General features: G+C 39.0%; 1 protein-coding gene across 45 annotated transcripts in view; it reads left to right on the top strand.

Annotated features, from left to right (window-relative positions):
- LOC139767191 (muscle calcium channel subunit alpha-1-like) overlaps positions 1 to 24543 on the top strand; it is a 1449841-nt gene that overhangs the window by 953362 nt on the left and 471936 nt on the right. For 39 of the 45 annotated variants that reach the window (XR_011717010.1, XM_071696301.1, XM_071696297.1 and 36 more), the window contains one exon: positions 4409 to 4426. The exons of the other annotated variants lie outside the window; for them this stretch is intronic. Coding sequence is in view for 38 of the 39 variants with exons in the window: in XM_071696301.1 (XP_071552402.1) it covers positions 4409 to 4426 (18 nt within the window). In the remaining variant the exon portion in view is untranslated. The remainder of the gene's footprint in view (positions 1 to 4408; positions 4427 to 24543) is intronic. 45 annotated transcript variants of the gene reach the window in all.

The following is a 24543-nucleotide window of genomic DNA, read 5'->3' as shown; positions in this document are numbered from 1 at the left end:
TGGAAGGGTGGTTGTTTTGTGCTTTTTAGATTATTTCACTGTGTACGTATTTTGTCAATGTTATCTTTGTTGGGGATGAGGGGATTTTTGAGTTATTATATATGTGACGTTACTGGATTCTGGTTGCTTGAGTTTAAACTGCAAGTGAAAAGCCACCTTTGATGAGGCCATATCATTGAGAGTACAGTTTCATCAAAGAACTGCTCACTCAAAGTAATCTGCATGTATTTGCTACTGAAAGTATGCAACCTTTGCCTGCAGGAGCTGAAGTTTAGAAAGGTCTTGTGGAACACCAAAACTCTGTCATAGAATCTTACTCTGGGGTAATAATATATGAAAATAACAAATAGAATTATACAGATGTTATCGGACTTCACATGCTTAATGTAACACCATGAGGAGGAAGTTAACTTTGGCAGGGCTGTAACATCATCATTGGATGCAAAGAAGTGCAGTCTTCTCATGGAACTTGTCACTTCAAGGGATTCCATCATTATTCTTGCTTTCCCATACATAGAGTGCAGCCTCAAAGCTGCAGGAATCTCATAGGAAACAGAGGGTCCTGGGTTTATATGAAACTGACATGTATGTGTTGTTTTTTTCCATTGTATTCCACCATATGACTTATGTGATATGATTTCTGTGACTGAAATATATAGACAGTTATTTAGATCTTTTTTGTACCAACAAGGGACTCTTGATGCAATTTTTCCTTTTTTGGAAACTAGAGCAAGAAATGTATGTATTTTTTATGGAAAAATGGGAAATGAGATGCATACAAATAGTATGAAATTCAGGTGCAAAAAAAGCTACTGGAAGCAAAGAGAGAATAACTGTTCTTAAGAACTTGTTTATTGTCATATGCAAGTCATCATATGTAATTTTCATAATTTTCTTGAATTAGCATAAAGCTTACCATATAATGATACAGCTAGGAAAGAGATTGCCAACATCATTAAAAAATGTTAATCCAATGTAAAACTTTTTAGAAAATTTATCAAAGATGAGATCACTTTTATATTTTTTTGGGACTTTCTGTATTGATTGAGATGACTAATCAGATATTTCATGATTACAGTTATTTAGAACTGGAAAAAAATTGGTGTAAGATATTTAGCAGTGGAAATAGGTTTAAGTAGGTGTAACTCAAAACTGTTGAGCTCGTAGGACTGAGTATGAAAAACATCTGCTTATGGAGGAACATGAATGATAAAGAATTGAGGAACACAGGAAATATGACCGCATGTATCTAGAGATTTTACCTAAACTTTTTGTTGTTATGTTAGTTGGAACAGAGCCATAGAGAGAAAAATCCTACTTGGCCCACTTCTCTGTTCTCTCCTATGGAAAATTAAAATCAGAGGGCAGGATTTCCAGCTGCCACTTCCACCTCTTTTGGTTGCCTTCTTTGACACACAGGGAATACATGGGAAGTATTCTTTCTCCCCTGCTTCCAGGGATAACTTTACTATATGTGAACCGATTTGAATTTATGATATGAGTAACTGCATTTATTCTCGAGTTGGATTTAGAGTATTCATTAAACCGATGAATTGAAATGTAAGTCCAGTATTGGACTAATTAGAAATTACCCTTTAGATATGGCACAGTGTTTTACAGTTTTATGTCCATTCAGTATTAGAACACATGAATGGTCGTAAGTTTTAGTGTTATGATATCGTTCTATGGGAAAACAAAGCATCTTGTGCTTAAGAAATATAGAAGTAGGCATAATGCCAGGCTCAAAGTTGTACCTTATGAAGGCTTGAGACAGACTGAGTATGGTGCATCATGAAGAATTGAGGATGGAGAGTCTGTAAGATATGCCATAATGAATAGATTTTGAATTCAAGATATGAGTGATTAGATTTACTTTCAGAGATTGTTCATCTTATAATTCACGTAGCTCATATCCTTTGTAATACCTGTGTGTGCAGTACCAGTACATGGAGGGAGTACAACACCTGTGGGACCCTCTTTTTTCAACTTTCTAGAATATAATTCACTTACATTTGTGAATAAGATGTCATGCCAAAAGCTGTTTATGAAAAGAGATGAAAAAATTACCTTGGAGGATAGCGATGCAGCATCTGACACCAAGATTTCATGGCTTCTGCTTAGGCATTAGAAACTTGGAACAACTATATTTATTGCTGATGAGTATGATAGGGTAGATATTGGATAGTGTTGATTTCTCCATAATACCATTGTTTGAAATGGAAGGATGAAAGCGTATTATCGAAAAACAAAAATTAGTGCATTGTGATCTCTTTCCTTTAGTTAGGATTACATCTTTGATAGAGGCTACAGATGTACCACCAGAAAGCATATCACATAAAGATGATCATCATACTGATGTGAAAGTGGGATTAGGGATGTTCATTTTGAAAAGAAGTGAAATGATTACCATTTGGATGAAAATGAAACTTTGATGAAAACTGTCTGCTTTAGAATCTCTCACTCATTTTTCTGAAAATGTCATTTAATTGAACGAGCAGAGTTGTATTGAGTTATTTGCACATGTAAACCAAGTTCTTGTCATGCCTTTTAGGAAGACTCAGACGATTGTTCATATTTATGCACTGATGCAATAACCTCTCTGTTCAGAGGATCAAGCATGAAGATTGGTTTACTAGTAACAAACAACTTAAATTGTGTACAGGTCCATATTTTGTCTCGGATGGCATAAGTGTAACTGAAATTTTCAAGTAGGTCCCTGCAGTCTATAAAAGATTGTTCTCTGTTCTGCCTCTCTGTCATCCTTCATCTGAAAGTGAATATTTGTTCTTTATGAAATTCATATATTTTGAAGCTTAGGTTTACTCTGTGGTCCTTGTAATTAATGCCAGTATTGATTTTTTGTTTTTGTTTAGAACAAAAATTGATTTTGGTATGTCTGTTTATTGGACATAAGGTTTTATTCACTCACTGTAATTGCAGTAGTCTGAGGTACAAAAATTTTCTAGTTAGTTGGCCACAATACATTTTTGTAGTGTTACCTTATATCTGGTTAGAGTTCAGTCCTGATTTGGTTATACAGTACTTCTTTCACTCAAGACCATATGTAGAGTTTTTGTGTATGATAGATTTTTTTTTCATGTATTATTCTGTCCAGAATATTCAAGTGAAACTTCTATGTCCTTAGCAACCTATTTTAACATCTCGCTATATAACTGCATTTTCAAAATATTTGTTAATTAGTTATGTCTCCTTTATCTCTAGCTATACTCCCAAATCTTCTATATCCTCTTGAATTTTCAAGTTCTTAGCTGCTTGCCATATATTGTGGTATTTTCCAAACCTTTCAAGGCGTCTGTAAGTAGAATTCTGACCGTTGAAATGCAATTAACATTTTATGAAATTTGATTTTAGACGCATAGTGCAAGATATATATATATATATATATATATATATATATATATATATATATATATATATATATATATTTTTTTTTTTTATGAAAATTAAAGTTTGATTTAGATGCATAGTGTAAGACAGCACATAAGTTAATGTTTTGTAGAATTTTTTATTAATTTTTGATTATGTTGATTTTTTAAATGCCTATCAGTGTATCAGTGGTGGACTGTACTGTAGAATTGGCAGCAGAGTATTGTAAATGGTTGTGTTATCATATGCCATGCTGTCTGTTAGTGTGTACATAATTTAGGCTCTCAGCTATATGTTAGTATGTACATGATACATTATTAGTGTGTATATAGCCTAATATGTATCAATACAATGATATCAGGAATGTCCAGACTGTCTTATGAGTTTTCTTGCCTCATATACTCTTCTTCCTTTTGTAGTTGTCTTGATGACTTAATGTATTTTGCATTCCCGTTTATGTTAGTTATTTGTTCTTTTTGTAAAGTTTGGTATTTTGGAAAAAGTATTTCTTAGGTTATTTGTATGTAAATATTATATTTTATATTTTTGTGTATCTTGTGTCCTCCTACATATAAATTAAGTTGTCACTGATACTTTTATTAACTTTTAACTTTCACTTAAACTATTTTGATCAGGTTATACAACCTTTATCTCTCTCTCACTTCTGCATTGATTAACAGTAATTGTCAGTCAAGTGACCTTTTAATTCTTTATAACAGTATTCATCAGTGTTGCCAATGTATTTAGCTGTTATTCCTGTATATTACTTCTTAACAATTTTGATATGATTTGCATTCATCTGTATCACACACTTTAAATACTGCATTAACTTTCAGTTTAGATGTGCTAGAAATAGAAGATAAATGGATTTGTGTTATATTGGTATTCCCCTACCCAACCTTACCTTGGCAACACTGTAAGCCCATAGTAGTAGCCCCGCCTCTTTTATATGTTTCCGCTACGACGCGGTCAACTAACATGTGTTTTCCCCTTTTCTTCCCTCCCCCGTACTGTGTGGCAGCCGCGACCTCACCACCAGGTATTTGTGTACCCTCAGGTTCCCCCCAGCCCCTAGTTGCCATGGTGATGCCCTGCTCCCCCACTTGAACATGTCTTGTGATAAACAGTTTAATGCATTGTCCTTCCAGGAGTAAAAGTGTTTCCCCTCAGAGGGCTAAAATTGCACAAAGTGGCATGTCCTGAATGCTCTTCCAAATACAGTATATGCCTCTATGTGACTCAAGTGATTATGGCTTTAGACCATATCCTGAAAAGACTCAGAATCCATCGGTGCTCTGTAGCAGATTGAGCTGTGATGAACCTTGTCTGAGTGCCATTCCACTTGTGATGTCACATAAATTTTCTTCCCTTATTTGCATTTTTTGTTGCCTGTAATCTTGCTGAGCTTGTATAGTATTTATTCTTAATTAAACTGGCTTACAGGTACTTAAGTAGACTTTATTATAGATACATTTCCAAATGTAAGTCAGGAAAGTTTTATCCTACATTTGGTACCTACTGCCTGAAATGCTGCAGAAATAGTGCAATAGATGATTATGGATATGTTGCAGGTTAGTTAGAAAAGCTCATAAACACTTAGCATTGCACAGTATGTCAACAGAAGTGAGAGAAAAGCATCATGAACTGGCATGTTTCTTATGGTAGAGTAAGAGTAGATGGAGAGAGGCTTGGGATCAGGTGTGTGATGCATGACAAGTTGTTGATTAAATTGTAACTGAATGCATAATCTGCTGTGGTAGAGGAATAAGTGAATAAGAATGGAATATGTATGCTTTTAATATCCTCATATGAGCTTACTTTTATGTACTGAATGATATTTAATTTACTTAGGAGTAACTGTAAAAACAGATATATAACTATGACATTGAAAATTAGGTCATTGCATAATGACAGAAGAATTGGATGTTTTTAAAACATAAATGTAAAATAATTAGATGAAAAAGTAACATGAGTTTAATGGGCTGAGATTGTCATTAACTTTAAATGACAGGAAAATAAGAATCTCGTGTATTTGGTGGTGCAAAACATTTTGCAATCATTTCATATCAAAGCATATGTAATCGGTTAGATTTTATTGTTGCAGTCACTGATTATTTATGTAGTATGATGTATTCATTTTGATATTCTTTCCAAAGCTAGAAGCTGTTCACCATTTTGCCTTCCTTTGTTAATAACTCTCTTAGAAGTAGCATTATTAACATCATAGGTTATTTTGGGCATGTTAGTCATTTGGATTGTTGCTTACCTTAAGTTCCTAAGAGTAGCTGTTAGCTGTTATACAACCCAAAATATTAGATATTCTTTATAAGACACACAATGAACTGATTGTAGATGTGAAATGATTTATTATATATAGATATGAAAGTGTATTAACAACCAGTCCATCTGCATTCCATTAGACTTCTCCTGCAAAGATGATTGGCTCATGCTGAGTCTCAGCACATGATTTACACCCTCTACAGATTTTTCCATCAAAGAACCTCTTTCTCATATCTTCTTCACACAAATTATTCTTACTGTTGGCATTTCCATATCTTTAATTCAGTCACCTTACTTAGATATATTCTACTAGTCTTCTTTGATATATCTGTGTCGCAGCTCCACCTCACTGCTCCATTTATATATTATTATCACTCCATATTACTGTATTCATGTTCAGGTTTGCCATTCTTCACTCTGTTCACTCTTTGAACTCCATTTCCTTTTCTCATAATGCCCATTTCAATTTCTTAAACTCAGCAAACCATTGATGTGTTACAAACGTATATTGCACCGGCATGCAGTAGTAATGGTAGTTGCACCACTTTTAACAAACATCTGATAGTGCAAATTTTTCTTCTCCAGACTCTTTAAATTCCTAGAAATTGCTTTACAATCAGAATTCTTAAAAACTAAATTTGCTTCCATTCTGCCATCCTTACTCATTGTGATGATGACATGAATGGTTGATTGGGAGGTACAGTAGAGGGAGTCAAAGATAAATATGGGGTCCTAGGTAAGAAATGCATTGGGGAAGGACTATGGAATGAGTGTATCAGAAATGAAATTTATAGATACTTGCTTTCAACACAAAGATTTCCTAGGATGTACTTGGTTTAGGAACAGAGTAGACAGGAGTGTAACAGATATAATTTTGGTCTATTAGATAATTAGGTAGGCCTTATCAGTTTACATGGTTGTAACATTTAAGCCAGTCTTTACTTTTTTGTCGATTGTAGACTAGAATTATAGTTGCAAAAGCAAGGAAGATAAATGCTGACAAGTACACGAATGAAAATGCAAAAGATAACATTCAAGGGAAGTTGAATGAAAAGATGAAAAAGCGAGATGAAGTGGTATGAATTGAGAAGTCAGTTAAACATAAAGACTGCATTGATAAAAGCTGCCTCAGACACCATGGTCGAATGAGATTTCGGAGTGTTGATGAATGATAAAAGTTTAAAAGGAATAGAATCTTTTAGTAAATTAGGGAAAAAGAAGTGAAAAAGCTGGTGTACTTGAATAAAAGAAGAGCAAATGATACTCTCAAGAAAAATATAAATGAGAATATAAGACTGTAGCATGATGATTTAGGAGGTGGTATGTATAGGTCATGTGTGTAAAGTCCATTTGCTCTACACATGTTCAGGAGGTTACCTGTGACAAAAGTTGAAGTTTGTAAGAGATGGAGATCGTACTGTAAAGAAATGTTATAAAAGACATTGGTTATGATACGGTAAGATTAGAAATCAGAATGGTAGAGATAAGGTATTGGGAGAAGGAAGACATACAGAAGAAGAGGTGAGAAATAGCAGACTTTACAAAGTAGGAAGATATTACAAAGAAGGATATGCAAAGAATATTACTATATTTGAAAATGGAAAAAGCCTGGGGTATATATGTAATGGAAATTGAGATTGTTGAGAATGGATATAAAAACTGCATAAAGGTAAACAGATTAGATTGACAAAGTAATAGAGGAATAAGTCTACTTGGTATGAGTAGCAAGGTGTATGGTAGGGTTAAGCTTGCTGAGAGAATTATTTAACTTTGTATAGATGAATGACAAGGAGAATTATGGAGGGGTAGAGGATGTGTAAATAATTTTTGCCTACAGGTGGGAACTAGAAAAAGAAGAGAATAATGTATTTGTAGTACTGTATCAAGGATTATGGATACAAGTTAATATAGGGGGACTTGGAAAAGTGAGTCTGGAGTGAGGTTGGAAGACATGTAACGCTGGTAAGAGCTCTTATAAAGGGAGTAGTTATTGTATGAGAATAATTGTGGTATGAATATTTGGGTTACATTATCACCATAGTTATTTCATGTTTTTTTCATGAATTGGACAATATTCAAGGTGGGAGAGTTAAGGTGATGGTAGACTTACAGTTGAGCCAAGAATGAAGAGAAAGTGGCATTCCTGTTTGCATTGGCAGTCCTGTTAGAAGAATCATAGGAATTAGGTAGAATGGTATGTTACTTTGATATGTACTGGAAGAGGATATTAGAAGTGAATGTGAGTAAAATCCAACTTCTTGTTTTTGAAGGAGATAGGTGGATACATTGCAATATCAGTTTTAATTGGGAAGAGTATTTATTTATTTTTTACCTATAATTAGCCCAGGACCCCTTTCATGCAATAGTCTTAGTTTTACTCCAGGATTCTGTATCAGGAGTTCCCGCAGCTCCAAGACCTAGCTACTTCCAGTAGCTGGGAAATGATTAACTTCTTTGAAATAGAAGTTCTTTGATAAGACTGTATTCCATTTCATCAGAAGATACTAAAACAGCCTTGCTGAAAGTAATTTTTCACTTGTGGTGTAACCACAGGCAGGTGGAGCCCAGGAACTCTTGGAGAATAACAAGAAGTTATTTTAATGAGTTTTTATGTTCAGGACTGATGACAAATGAAAATGGTAGTGGAAAAGGCAAAGTTGTGATTAATGATGTGAGGGAGGACCATGATATATGTATTTTGAAATTGTATCTCTTTATTCACATTAGAAGGGAATAAGACAGGTGGAAATGGTAAACAAAGGTAATAGAGTTGGAATTAGAATACCAGTGTAAATTATTAAGATGTGGGAAAGATATTTGGTGTTAAGAAATCAGAATATAGATGAGTGATTGTGAAGATAGATATGAGCACATAGGATGATAGGTTGGTGAAGAAGTATTGTTGTATGGCTTAAGGTACAGGGATAAGAACAACAAAAATGATGGGAGATGAGGTACTTGTTTTGGACATGAAGTATTCCAGATAAGGATGCACAGGGTAAGTATTGCTGTTCATGTGCAGTACAAGCATTTTGTGTGTTATATTGCAGTTGTGAATGCAGGTGTTATTATTGTTTTTTTTATTATTAAATATTTATTCAGGATATGAATGAGTGGCTATCTGATGCACCACTATGTAACTAGGAAAATTGTTAAAAGTAATATAACTTGCAGTTCAGGAAAAGAACTATTTGGTTTTCATTTACATTCTGGGTTCATTTTACTGTTTGAGATTGAAGTACAGAGGTCATAACTTTTCATATTCCCCTGTGCATTACAGTTTAAAGCCCATGGAATGAGAAGTCATACTACTAAATGGAGTGTTTCTGTGTTCAAATTTTATCTAACTGGACTTCACCAATATTTGAGCTGAATGGTTAGGCATACCACCAAGTATCCATCTTTTGGCTCCCCTCCCTTATAATATTCTCATATATCCAGCTTTTTATCTGGTTTGTCCATTTTCTTAGATAATAAATCAGTGTTTCTTTCTTTACCCATCAACATTGATTATCATCAGGATTCTCTTCACTCTCTTACCTTCCTCCTTTTTATCAAGTATCTGTATCAAAAAGAATACTCGTACACTGATTACTCAATTCTACATTACTTTGCTTTTGTAAGTCAGCCCCATCTTTTCTCAGTCTGTGACTTGTATTCTCACGATATTTATTTATTTATTATACTTTGTCGCTGTCTCCTGTGTTAGCAAGGTAGTACAAGGAAACAGATGAAAGAATGGCCCAACTCACCCCCATACACATATATATACATACATGTCCACATACGCACATATACATACATATATATACACAGACATATACATATATACACATGTACATATTCATACTTGCTGCCCTCATCCATTCCTGTTGCCACCCCACCATATATATACTTTTATGAATTCAGATTTGGATAGTATTTCCTATTGGAAGAAACAGCCTTCTTAAGTTTGTTACATGTGCAACTGATTTTTTTAATGTTTTTTAAACTCCTCACAGCTGTGTCAGCTCTTCAGCTGGCCTTATCGATTCATCATTCAACAAAATTAACATAGTTGATATCCTGTGATTCTGATGCGTTAGAACTTTGACATGAAATATATAGCCAAGTGTGCTTTAGAAAAAACTGGTTCATTTTCGGGGTACAAAGATTCTTTTGTTGTCAGCAGTTCATCTGATTATAAAAAGGAATTTCTCAATCTTTTGTGGAGTGCTGCTCTTCACAGCAGAGGCAGCTCTAGTTCTCTTTTCTTGCTTATCAAAGTCGAGTCTAAAGCAGTCCAATTTATGAACTCAGACCTAAAATTTGACCCATTACCTTCATGCCACACAGTTGGTTCCCTTTTCCTTTTCACTGGATATTATCTTGCTATGTGTTTCCAAGAGCTGGCTGCTTGCATGCCTTATCCATGTTTTCTTGATGGAACAAAAAGTGCAAGAGACAGGTCACTATGAAGGTAAAGCTCTCTCCCCATAATGTCCAAATAACTTATTAGTACAAGTAAGTAATTACTAAGATCACACAATACTTCTCAGGCCACTAATTCATATACGTACTATGGCCTTTGATGAATCAAGTGTTTTCAGTCATGTATTTGTTTTTTTACTGCTGAGCTTTGAAATTATTCTTCCTAACACTTTCAGCTAACCCATCTTCAAATGCTCCTTTTGGTGCTTCTTACAAGGATTGGCTTTCTTGTTATGATTATCATTATTATCATTATTATTATTATTCTTATTATCATCATTATTATTATTACTTTTATTATTATTGTAATTATTGTTGGTATAATTATTTAGGTTTTATTGTAATTGATCACCATTTTCCACAGCAGCAAGGTACCATAAGGAAACTGATGAAGACCGGTCCATCCACTCATATGCACACACACACACACACACACACACACACACACACACACACACACACACACATGTATATACATACACGTCCACACACGCAAATATACATACCCATACATCTCAATGTACACATATATATACACATGCAGACATATACATATATACACATGCACACAATTCACACTGTCTGCCTTTATTCATTCCCATCGCCACCTCGCCACACATGGAATAAAATCCCCCTCCCACCTCACGTGTGCGAGGTAGCACTAGGAAAAGACAACAAAGGCCCCATTTGTTCACACTTAGTCTCTAGCTGTCATGCAATAATGCCCGAAACCACAGCTCCCTTTCCACATCCAGGCCCCACACAACTTTCCATGGTTTACCCCAGATGCTTCACATGCCCTGATTCAATCCATTGACAGCACGTCGACCCCGGTATACCACATCGATCCAATTTACTCTATTCCTTGCCCGCCTTTCACCCTCCTGCATGTTTAAGCCCCGATCACTCAAAATCTTTTTCACTCCATCTTTCCACCTCCAATTTGGTCTCCCACTTCTCCTCGTTCCCTCCACCTCTGACACATATATCCTCTTGGTCAATCTTTCCTAACTCATTCTCTCCATGTGCCCAAACCATTTCAAAACACCCTCTTCTGCTCTCTCAACCACACTCTTCTTATTTCCACACATCTGTCTTACCCTTACATTACTTACTCAATCAACTCACCTCACACCACATATTGTCCTCAAACATCTCATTTCCAGCACATCCACTCTCCTGCTCACTACTCTATCCGTAGCCCATGCCTCGCAACCATACAACATTGTTGCAACCACTATTCCTTCAAACATAGCCATTTTTGCTTTCCGAGATAATGTTCTCGACTTCCACACATTCTTCAAGGCTCCCAGGATTTTCGCCCCCTCCCCCACCCTATGATTCACTTCCACTTCCATGGTTCCATCCGCTGCCAGATCCACTCCCAGATATCTAAAACACTTTACTTCCTCCAGTTTTTCTCCATTCGAACTTACCTCCCAATTGACTTGACCCTCAACCCTACTGTACCTAATAACCTTCTCTTATTCACATTTACTCGTAACTTTTTTCTTTCACACACTTTACCAAACTCAGTCACCAGCTTCTGCAGTTTCTCACATGAATCAGCCACCAGCGCTGTATCATCAGCAAACAACAACTGACTCACTTCCCAAGTTCTCTCATCTCCAACAGACTGCATACTTGCCCCTCTTTCCAAAACTCTTGCATTCACCTCCCTAACAACCCCATCCATAAACAAATTAAACAACCATGGAGGCATCACACACCCCTGCCACAAACCTACATTCACTGAGAACCAATCACTTTCCTCTCTTCCTACATGCACACATGCCTTACATCCTCGATAAAAACTTTTCACTGCTTCTAACAACTTGCCTCCCGCACCATATATTCATAGTACCTTCCACAGAGCATCTCTATCAACTCTATCATATGCCTTCTCCAGATCCATAAATGCTACATACAAATCTATTTGCTTTTCTAAGTATTTCTCACATACATTCTTCAAAGCAAACACCTGATCCACACATCCTCTACCACTTCTGAAACCACACTGCTCTTCCCCAATCTGATGCTTTGTACATGCCTTCACCCTCTCAATCAATACCTTCCCATATAATTTACCAGGAATACTCAACAAACTTATACCTCTGTAATTTGAGGACTCACTCTTATCCCCTTTGCCTTTATACAATGGCACTATGCACGCATTCTGCCAATATGTTAATGTGCTGAGAGGTGCAACTGGAGGGATGTCTGATCATTATCTTGTGGAGGCTAAGGTGAAGATTTGTATGGGTTTTCAGAAAGGAAGAGTGAATGTTGGGATGAAGAGGGTGGTGAGAGTAAGTGAGCTTGGGAAGGAGACTTGTGTGAGGAAGTACCAGGAGAGACTGAGTACAGAATGGAAAAAGGTGAGAACAATGGAAGTAAGGGGAGTGGGGGAGGAATGGGATGTATTTAGGGAATCAGTGATGGATTGCGCAAAAGATGCTTGTGGCATGAGAAGCGTGGGAGGTGGGTTGATTAGAAAGGGTAGTGAGTGGTGGGATGGAGAAGTAAGATTATTAGTGAAAGAGAAGAGAGAGGCATTTGGATGATTTTTGCATCGAAAAAATGCAATTGAGTGGGAGATGTATAAAAGAAAGAGACAGGAGGTCAAGAGAAAGGTGCAAGAGGTGAAAAAGAGGGCAAATGAGATTTGGGGTGAGATTGTATCATTAAATTTTAGGGAGAATAAAAAGATGTTCTGGAAGGAGGCAAATAAAGTGCGTAAGACAAGGGAGCAAATAAGAACTTCAGTGAAGGGCGCTAATGGGGAGGTGATAACAAGTAGTGGTGATGTGAGAAGGAGATGGAGTGAGTATTTTGAAGGTTTGTTGAATGTGTTTGATGATAGAGTGGCAGATATAGGGTGTTTTGGTCGAGGTGGTGTGCAAAGTGAGAGGGTTAGGGAAAATGATTTGGTAAACAGAGAAGAGGTAGTAAAAGCTTTGCAGAAGACGAAAACCAGCAAGGCAGCAGGTTTGGATGGTATTGCAGTGGAATCTATTAAAAAAGGGGTGACTATATTGTTGACTGGTTGGTAACGTTATTTGATGTATGTATGACTCACGGTGAGGTGCCTGAGGATTGGCGGAATGCGTGCATAGTGCCATTGTACAAAGGCAAAGGGGATAAGAGTGAGTGCTCAAATTACAGAGGTATAAGATGTATACCACATCGCTCCAATTCACTCTATTCCTTGCCCTCCTTTCACCCTCCTGCATGTTCAGGCCCCGATCACACAAAATCTTTTTCACTCCATCTTTCCACCTCCAATTTGGTCTCCCTCTTCTCCTCGTTCCCTCCACCTCCGACACATATATCCTCTTGGTCAATCTTTCCTCACTCATTCTCTCCATGTGCCCAAACCATTTCAAAACACCCTCTTCTGCTCTCTCAACCACGCTCTTTTTATTTCCACACATCTCTCTTACCCTTACGTTACTTACTCGATCAAACCACCTCACACCACACATTGTCCTCAAACATCTCATTTCCAGCACATCCATCCTCCTGCGCACAACTCTATCCATAGCCCACGCCTCGCAACCATACAACATTGTTGGAACCACTATTCCTTCAAACATACCCATTTTTGCTTTCCGAGATAATGTTCTCGACTTCCACACATTCTTCAAGGCTCCCAGAATTTTCGCCCCCTCCCCCACCCTATGATCCACTTCCGCTTCCATGGTTCCATCCGCTGCCAGATCCACTCCCAGATATCTAAAACACTTCACTTCCTCCAGTTTTTCTCCATTCAAACTCACCTCCCAATTGACTTGACCCTCAACCCTACTGTACCTAATAACCTTGCTCTTATTCACATTTACTCTTAACTTTCTTCTTTCACACACTTTACCAAACTCAGTCACCAGCTTCTGCATTTTCTCACATGAATCAGCCACCAGCGCTGTATCATCAGCGAACAACAACTGACTCACTTCCCAAGCTCTCTCATCCCCAACAGACTTCATACTTGCCCCTCTTTCCAAAACTCTTGCATTCACCTCCCTAACAACCCCAACCATAAATAAATTAAACAACCATGGAGACATCACACACCCCTGCTGCAAACCTACATTCACTGAGAACCAATCACTTTCCTCTCTTCCTACACGTACACATGCCTTACATCCTCGATAAAAACTTTTCACTGCTTCTAACAACTTGCCTCCCACACCAGATATTCTTAATACCTTCCACAGAGCATCTCTATCAACTCTATCATATGCCTTCTCCAGATCCATAAATGCTACATACAAATCCATTTGCTTTTCTAAGTATTTCTCACATACATTCTTCAAAGCAAACACCTGATCCACACATCCTCTACCACTTCTGAAACCACACTGCTCTTCCCCAATCTGATGCTCTGTACATGCCTTCACCCTCTCAATCAATACCCTCCCATATAATTTACCAGGAATACTCAACAAACTTATACCTCTGTAATTTGAGCACTCACTCTTATCCCCTTTGCCTTTGTACAATGGCACTATGCACGCATTCCGCCAATCCTCAGGCACCTCACCGTGAGTCATACATACATTAAATAACCTTACCAACCAGTCAACAATACAGTCACCCCCTTTTTTAATAAATTCCACTGCAATACCATACAAACCTGCTGCCTTGCCGGCTTTCATCTTCCGCAAAGCTTTTACTACCTCTTCTCTGTTTACCAAATCATTTTCCATAACCCTCTCACTTTGCACACCACCTCGACCAAAACACCCTATATCTGCCACTCTATCATCAAACACATTCAACAAACCTTCAAAATACTCACTCCATCTCCTTCTCACTTCACCACTACTTGTTATCACCTCCCCATTTGCGCCCTTCACTGAAGTTCCCATTTGCTCCCTTGTCTTACACACTTTATTTACCTCCTTCCAGAACATCTTTTTATTCTCCCTAAAATTTAATGATACTCTCTCACCCCAACTCTCATTTGCCCTTTTTTTCACCTCTTGCACCTTTCTCTTGACCTCCTGTCTCTTTCTTTTATACGTCACCCACTCAACTGCATTTTTTCCCTGCAAAAATCGTCCAAATGCCTCTCTCTTCTCTTTCACTAATACTCTTGCTTCTTGATCCCACCACTCACTACCCTTTCTAATCAACCCACCTCCCACTCTTCTCATGCCACAAGCATCTTTTGCGCAATCCATCACTGATTCCCTAAATACATCCCATTCCTCCCCCACTCCCCTTACTTCCATTGTTCTCACCTTTTTCCATTCTGTACTCAGTCTCTCCTGGTACTTCCTCACACAAGTCTCCTTCCCAAGCTCACTTACTCTCACCACCCTCTTCACCCCAACATTCACTCTTTTTTTCTGAAAACCCATACAAATCTTCACCTTAGCCTCCACAAGATAATGATCAGACATCCCTCCAGTTGCACCTCTCAGCACATTAACATCCAAAAGTCTCTCTTTCGCGCGCCTGTCAATTAACACGTAATCCAATAATGCTCTCTGGCCATCTCTCCTACTTACATAAGTATACTTATGTATATCTCGCTTTTTAAACCAGGTATTCCCAATCATCAGTCCTTTTTCAGCACATAAATCTACAAGCTCTTCACCATTTCCATTTACAACACTGAACACCCCATGTATACCAATTATTCCCTCAACTGCCACATTACTCACCTTTGCATTCAAATCACCCATCACTATAACCCGGTCTCGTGCATCAAAACCACTAACACACTCATTCAGCTGCTCCCAAAACACTTGCCTCTCATGATCTTTCTTCTCATGCCCAGGTGCATATGCACCAATAATCACCCATCTCTCTCCATCAACTTTCAGTTTTACCCATATCAATCTAGAGTTTACTTTCTTACATTCTATCACGTACTCCCACAACTCCTGTTTCAGGAGTACTGCTACTCCTTCCCTTGCTCTTGTCCTCTCACTAACCCCTGACTTTACTCCCAAGACATTCCCAAACCACTCTTCCCCTTCACCCTTGAGCTTCGTTTCACTCAGAGCCAAAACATCCAGGTTCCTTTCCTCAAACATACTACCTATCTCTCCTTTTTTCACATCTTGGTTACATCCACACACATTTAGGCACCCCAATCTGAGCCTTCGAGGAGTATGAGCACTCCCCGCGTGACTCCTTCTTGTTTCCCATTTTAGAAAGTTAAAAAATAAATATATATATTTTCTTTCATACTATTCGCCATTTCCCGCATTAGCGAGGTTGCGTTAAGAACAGAGGACTGGACCTTTGAGGGAATATCCTCACCTGTCCCCCTTCTCCGTACCTTCTTTTGGAAAATTAAAAAAAACGAGAAGGGAGGATTTCCAGCCCCCCACTCCCTTCCCTTTTAGTCACCTTCTACGACACGCAGGGAATATGTGGGAAGTATTTTTCTCCCCTATCCCCAGGGATACCCTATCCCCAGGGATAAAATATATATATATATATATATATATATATATATATATATATATATATATATATATATATATATATATATATCTTTCTTTTTTTTTTTCTTTTAAACTATTCGCCATTTCCCGCGTTAGCGAGGTAGCGTTAAGAACAGAGGACTGGGCCTTTTTTGGAATATCCTCACCTGGCCCCCTCTGTTCCTTCTTTTGGAAAATTAAAAAAAAAAAAAAAAAAAAAAAATGAAAAAAAAAAACGAGAGGGGAGGATTTCCAGCCCCCCGCTCCCTCCCCTTTTAGTCGCCTTCTACGACACGCAGGGAATACGTGGGAAGTATTCTTAATCCCCTATCCCCAGGGATAAAATATATATATTTATATAAATATAAAATATATAAAAAATAAATATATATATATATATATATATATATATATATATATATATATATATATATATATATACATACATACATACATATATATATATATATATATATATATATATATATATATATATATATATATATATATATATATATATACACATACATATTTATCCCTGGGGATAGGGGAGAAAGAATACTTCCCACGTATTCCCTATGTGTCGTAGAAGGCGACTAAAAGGGGAGGGAGCGGGTGGCTGGACATCCTCCCCTCTCTCTTTTTTTTTTTTTTTCATAAGGGACAAGTCAATTGGGAGTTAAGTTTGAATTGAGAAAAACTGGAGGAAGTGAAGTGTTTTAGATATCTGGGAGTGGATTTAGAAGCGGATGGAACCATGGAAGTGGAAGTGAGTCATAGGGTAGAGAAGGGGCAAAGGTTCTGGGAGCATTGAAGAATGTGTGGAAGGCGAGAATGTTATCTCGGAGAGCAAAAAGGGTATGTTTGAAGGAATAGTGGTTCCAACAATGTTATATGGTTGCGAGGTGTGGGCTATAGATAGAGTTGTGCGGAGGAGAGTGGATGTGTTGGATGTGAAATGTTTGAGGACAATATGTGGTGTGAGGTGGTTTGATCGAGTAATTAATGAAAGGGTAAGAGAGATGTGTGGTAATATAAAGAGTGTGGTTGAGAGAGCAGAAGAGGGTGTTTTGAAATGGTTTGGTCACATGGAGAGAATGAGTGTGGAAAGATTGACCAAGAGGATATATGTGTCAGAAGTGGAGGGAACGAGGAGAAGTGGGAGACCAAATTGGAGGTGGAAAGATGGAGTGAAAAAGATTTTGAGTGATCAGGGCCTGAACATGCAGGAGGGTGAAAGGCGTGCAAGGAATAGAGTGAATTGAAACGAATTGGTATACTGGGGTCGACTTGCTGTCAATGGATTGAACCAGGGCATGTGAAGCTTCTGATGTAAACCATGGAAAGTTGTGTGGGGCCTGGATGTGGAAAGGGAACTGTGGTTTTGGTGTATTATACATGACAGCTAGAAACTGAGTGTGAACGAATGTGGCCTTTGTGTCTTTTCCTAGTGCTACCTCATGCAGATGCAGGGGAGGGGGTTATTATTTTATGTGTGGCAGAGTGGCGACGGGAACGAATAAGGCAGACAGTATGAATTATGTACATGTGTATATATGTATATGTGTGTGTGTGTGTATACGTTGAGATGTATAGGTGTGTATATGTGCGTGTATGTATATACATGTGTATGTCGATGGGTTGGGCCATTTTTTCGTCTGTTTCCTTGCGCTACCTCACACACATGAGTGGGGAGGGGGTTGTTATTCCATGTGTGGCAAGGTGGCAATGGGAATGAATAAAGCCAGACTATGAATTATGTACATGTGTATATATGCATATGTCTGTGTGTGTATATATATGTATACATTGAGATGTATAGGTATGTATATGTGCATGTGTGAACGTGTATGTATATACATGTGTATGTGGGTGGGTTGGGCCATTCTTTCGTCTGTTTCCTTCCGCTACCTCGCTAACGCGGGAGACAGAGACAAAGTAAAATAAATGTAAATAATAAGTGGATGTTAATGTGCTGAGAGGTGTAACTGGAGGGATGTCTGATTATTATCTTGTGTAGGCAAAAGTGAAGATATGCAGAGGTTTTCAGAAGAGAAGAGAGAATGTTGGGGTGAAGAGAGTGGTGAGAGTAAGTGAGCTTGGGAAGGAGACTTGTGTGAGAAAGTACCAGGAGAGACTGAGTATAGAATGGAAAAAGGTGAAAACAAAGGAGGTAAGGGGAGTGGGGGAGGAATGGGATGTATTTAAGGAAGCAGTGATGGCTTGCGCAAAAGATGCTTGTGGCATGAGAAGCGTGGGAGGTGGGCAGAGTAGAAAGGGTAGTGAGTGGTGGGATGAAGAAGAGAGGCATTTAGACGAGTTTTGCAGGGAAATAATGCAAATGAGTGGGAGATGTATAAAAGAAAGAGGCATGAGGTCAAGAGAAAGGTGCAAGAGGTGAAAAAGAGGGCAAATGAGAGTTGGGGTGAGAGAGTATCATTAGATTTTAGGGAGAATAAAAAGGTGTTTTGAAAGGAGGTAAATAAAGTGTGTAAGACAAGGGAACACATGGGAACATCAGTGAAGGGGGCTAATAGGGAGGTGATAACAAGTAGTGTTGATGTGAGAAGGGGATGGAGTGAGTATTTTGAAGGTTTGTTGAATGTGTTTGATGATAGAGTGGCAGATATAGGGTGTTTTGGTCGAGGTGATGTGCAAAGTGAGAGGGTTAGGGAGAATGATTTGGTAAACAGAGAAGAGGTAGTAAAAGCTTTGTGGAAGAAGAAAGCTGGCAAGGCAGTGGGTTTTGATGGTATTGCAGTGGAACTTATTAAAAAAGGGAGTGACTGTATTGTTGACTGGTTGGTGATGTTATTTAATGTATGTATGACTCATGGTGAGCTGCCTGAGGATTGGCGGAATGCTTGCATTGTGCCATTGTACAAAGGCAAAGTGGATAAAAGTGAGTGCTCAAATTACGGATGTAAAAGTTTGTTGAGTATTCCTGGAAAATTATATGGAATGGTATTGATTGAGAGGATGAAGGCATGTACAGAGCATCAGATTGGGGAAGAGCAGTGTGGTTTCAGAAGTGGTAGAGGATGTGTGGATCAGGTGTTTGCTTTGAAGAATGTATGTGAGAAATACTTAGAAAAGCAAATGGATTTGTATGTAGCATTTATGGATCTTGAGAATGCATATGATAACAGTTGATAGAGATGCTCTGTGGAAGGTATTAAGAATATAGGGTATGGAAGGCAAGTTGTTAGAAGCAGTGAAAAGCTTTTATCGAGGATGTAAGGTATGTGTACGAGTAGGAAGAGAGGAAAGTGATTGGTTCTCAGTGAATGTTGGTTTGCAGCAGGGGTGTTTGATGTCTCCATGGTTGTTTAATTTGTTTATGGATGGGGTTGTTAGGGAGATGAATGCAAGCGTTTTGGAAAGAGAGGCAAGTATGCAGTCTGTTGTGGATGAGAGAGCTTGGGAAGTGAGTCAGTTGTTGTTCGCTGGTGATACAGCACTGGTGGCTGATTCGGGTGAGAAGCTGCAGAAGCTGGTGACTGAGTTTGGTAAAGTGTGTGAAAGAAGAAAGCTGAGTGTAAATGTGAATAAGAGCAAAGTTATTAGGTACAGTAGGGTTGGGGGACAAGTCAACTGGGAGGTAAGATTGAATGGAGAAAAGCTGGAGGAAGTGAGGTGTTTTAGATATCTGTGAGTGGATTTGGCAGTGGAAGCAGAAGTGAATCATAGGGTGGGGGAGGGGGCAAAAGTTCTGGGAGCCTTGAAGAATGTGTGGAAGTTGAGAACATTATCTCGGAAAGCAAAAATGGGTATGTTTGAAGGAATAGTGGTTCCAACAATGATATATGGTTGCGAGGCGTGGGCTGTGGATAGAGTTGTGCAGAGGAGGGTGGATGTGCTGGAAATGAGATGTTTGAGGACAGTATGTGGTGTGAGGTGGTTTGATCGAGTAAGTAATGAAGGGGTAAGAGAGATGTGTGGTAATAAAAAGAGTGTGGTCGAGAGAGCAGAAGAGGGTGTTTTGAAATGGTTTGGTCACATAGAAAGAATGAGTGAGGAAAGATTGACAAAGAGGATATATGTGTCAGAGGTGGAGGGAATGAGGAGAAGTGGGAGACCAAATTGGAGGTGGAAAGATGGAGTGAAAAAGATTTAGAGTGATCGTTGCCTGAACATGCAGGAGGGTGAAAGGCGTGCAAGGAGTAAAGTGAATTGGAACGATGTGATATACCGGGGTTGATGTGCTGTCAATGGATTGAACCAGGGTATGTGAAGCGTCTAGGGTAAACCATGGAAAGTTTTGTGGGGTCTGGATGTGGAAAGAGTTGTTGTTCCGGTGCATTATACATGACAGCTAGAGACTGAATGTGAGCGAATGTGGCCTTTGTTGTCTTTTCCTAGCGCTACCTCGTGCCCATGTGGGGGGAGGGAGTTGTTATTTCATGTGTGGCGGGATGGCAACGGAAATGAATAAAGGAAGCAAGTATGAATTATTTACGTGTGTATATATGTATATGTCTTTGTATGTATATATATATGTATATGTTGAAATATACAGGTATGTATATGTGCGTGTGTGGAGGTGTATATATATACATGTGTATGTGGGTGGGTTGGGCCATTCTTTTGTCTGTTTCCTTGCGCTACCTCACTAACACAGGAGACAGCGACAGAGTATGATTGATAGATAATAAAAAGATGTTTTGGAAGGAGGTAAATGAAGTGTGTAAGACAAGAAAACAAACAGGAACATTGGTAAAGGGGGCTAATGGGGTGTTTATAACAAGTAGTGGTGATGTGAGAAGGAGATGGAGTGAGTATTTTCAAGGTTTGTTGAATGTGTTTGATGATAGAGTGGCAGATGTATGAGGTTTTGGTCGAGGTGGTGTGTGAAGTGCGAGTGTCAGGGAAAATTATTTGATAATCAGAGAAGAGGTAATGAAAGCTTTGCAGAAGCTGAAAGCTGGCAAGGCGGTGGGTTTGGATGGTATTGCAATGGAATTTATTAAAAAAGGGGGTGACTGTGTTGTTGACTGGTTGGTAAGGATATTTAATGTACGTATGGCTCATAGTGAAGTGCCTGAGGATTAGCGGAATGCATGCATAATGCCATTGTACAAAGGCAAAGGGGATAAAGATGAGTGCTCAAATTACAGAGGTATAAGTTGTATTAACTTTCTAAAATGGGAAACAGAAGAAGGAGTCACGCGGGGAGTGATCATCCTCCTCGAAGGCTCAGAGTGGGGTGCCTAAATGTGTGTGGATGTAACCAAGATGTGAAAAAAGGAGAGATAGGTAGTATGTTTGAGGAAAGGAACCTGGATGTTTTGGCTCTGAGTGAAACGAAGCTCAAGGGTAAAGGGGAAGAGTGGTTTGGAAATGTCTGGGGAGTGAAGTCAGGGGTTAGTGAGAGGACAAGAGCAAGGGAAGGAGTAGCAATACTCCTTAAACAGGAGTTGTGGGAGTATGTGATAGAATGTAAGAAAGTAAATTCTCGATTAATATGGGTAAAATTGAAAGTTGATGGAGAGAGGTGGGTGATTATTGGTGCATATGCACCTGGGCATGAGAAGAAAGATCATGAGAGGCAAGTGTTTTGGGAGCAGCTGAATGAGTGTGTTAGCGGTTTTGATGCACGAGACCGGGTTATAGTGATGGGTGATTTGAATGCAAAGGTGAGTAATGTGGCAGTTGAGGGAATAATTGGTATGCATGGGGTGTTCAGTGTTGTAAATGGAAATGGTGAAGAGCTTGTAGATTTATGTGCTGAAAAAGGACTGATGATTGGGAATACCTGGTTTAAAAAGCGAGATATACATAAGTATACTTATGTAAGTAGGAGAGATGGCCAGAGAGCGTTATTGGATTACGTGTTAATTGACAGGCGTGCGAAAGAGAGACTTTTGGATGTTAATGTGCTGAGAGGTGCAACTGGAGGGTTGTCTGATCATTATCTTGTGGAGGCTAAGGTGAAGATTAGTATGGGTTTTCAGAAAAGAGGAGTGAATGTTGGGGTGAAGAAGGTGGTGAGAATAAGTGAGCTTGGGAAGGAGACCTGTGTGGGGAAGTACCAGGAGAGACTGTGTACAGAATGGAAAAAGGTGAGAACAATGGAAGTAAGGGGAGTGGGGGAGGAATGGGATGTATTTAGGGAATCAGTGATGGATTGCGCAAAAGATGCTTGTGGCATGAGAAGAGTGGGAGGTGGGCTGTTTAGAAAGGGTAGTGAGTGGTGGGATGAAGAAGTAAGAGTATTAGTGAAAGAGAAGAGAGAGGCATTTGGACGATTTTTGCAGGGAAAAAATGCAATTGAGTGGGAGAAGTATAAAAGAAAGAGACAGGAGGTCAAGAGAAAGGTGCAAGAGGTGAAAAAAAGGGCAAATGAGAGTTGGGGTGAGAGACTATCAGTAAATTTTAGGGAGAATAAAAAGATGTTCTGGAAGGAGGTAAATAGGGTGCGTAAGACAAGGGAGCAAATGGGAACTTCAGTGAAGGGCGTAAATGGGGAGGTGATAACAAGTAGTGGTGATGTGAGAAGGAGATGGAATGAGTATTTTGAAGGTTTGTTGAATGTGTCTGATGACAGAGTGGCAGATATAGGGTGTTTTGGTCGAGGTGGTGTGCAAAGTGAGAGGGTTAGGGAAAATGATTTGGTAAACAGAGAAGAGGTAGTAAAAGCTTTGCGGAAGATGAAAGCCGGCAAGGCAGCAGGTTTGGATGGTATTGCAGTGGAATTTATTAAAAAAGGGGGTGACTGTATTGTTGACTGGTTGGTAAGGTTATTTAATGTATGTATGACTCATGGTGAGGTGCCTGAGGATTGGCGGAATGCGTGCATAGTGCCATTGTACAAAGGCAAAGGGGATAAGAGTGAGTGCTCAAATTACAGAGGTATAAGTTTGTTGAGTATTCCTGGTAAATTATATGGGAGGGTATTGATTGAGAGGGTGAAGGCATGTACAGAGCATCAGATTGGGGAAGAGCAGTGCGGTTTCAGAAGTGGTAGAGGATGTGTGGATCAGGTGTTTGCTTTGAAGAATGTATGTGAGAAATACTTAGAAAAGCAAATGGATTTGTATGTAGCATTTATGGATCTGGAGAAGGCATATGATAGAGTTGATAGAGATGCTCTGTGGAAGGTATTAAGAATATATGGTGTGGGAGGCAAGTTGTTAGAAGCAGTGAAAAGTTTTTATCGAGGATGTAAGGCATGTGTACGTGTAGGAAGAGAGGAAAGTGATTGGTTCTCAGTGAATGTAGGTTTGCGGCAGGGGTGTGTGATGTCTCCATGGTTGTTTAATCTGTTTATGGATGGGGTTGTTAGGGAGGTGAATGCAAGAGTCCTGGAAAGAGGGGCAAGTATGAAGTCTGTTGGGGATGAGAGAGCCTGGGAAGTGAGTCAGTTGTTGTTCGCTGATGATACAGCGCTGGTGGCTGATTCATGTGAGAAACTGCAGAAGCTGGTGACTGAGTTTGGTAAAGTGTGTGGAAGAAGAAAGTTAAGAGTAAATGTGAATAAGAGCAAGGTTAGTAGGTACAGTAGGGTTGAGGGTCAAGTCAATTGGGAGGTAAGTTTGAATGGAGAAAAACTGGAGGAAGTGAAGTGTTTTAGATATCTGGGAGTGGATCTGTCAGCGGATGGAACCATGGAAGCGGAAGTGGATCATAGGGTGGGGGAGGGGGCGAAAATTTTGGGAGCCTTGAAAAATGTGTGGAAGTCGAGAACATTATCTCGGAAAGCAAAAATGGGTATGTTTGAAGGAATAGTGGTTCCAACAATGTTGTATGGTTGCGAGGCGTGGGCTATGGATAGAGTTGTGCGCAGGAGGATGGATGTGCTGGAAATGAGATGTTTGAGGACAATGTGTGGTGTGAGGTGGTTTGATCGAGTAAGTAACGTAAGGGTAAGAGAGATGTGTGGAAATAAAAAGAGCGTGGTTGAGAGAGCAGAAGAGGGTGTTTTGAAATGGTTTGGGCACATGGAGAGAATGAGTGAGGAAAG

The sequence above is a fragment of the Panulirus ornatus genome, chromosome 59, assembly GCF_036320965.1.
Source record: "Panulirus ornatus isolate Po-2019 chromosome 59, ASM3632096v1, whole genome shotgun sequence".
Lineage (NCBI taxonomy): Eukaryota > Metazoa > Arthropoda > Malacostraca > Decapoda > Palinuridae > Panulirus > Panulirus ornatus.
Note: the sequence above shows the minus strand (reverse complement) of the source record. Positions and strands in the feature narration are given on the sequence as shown.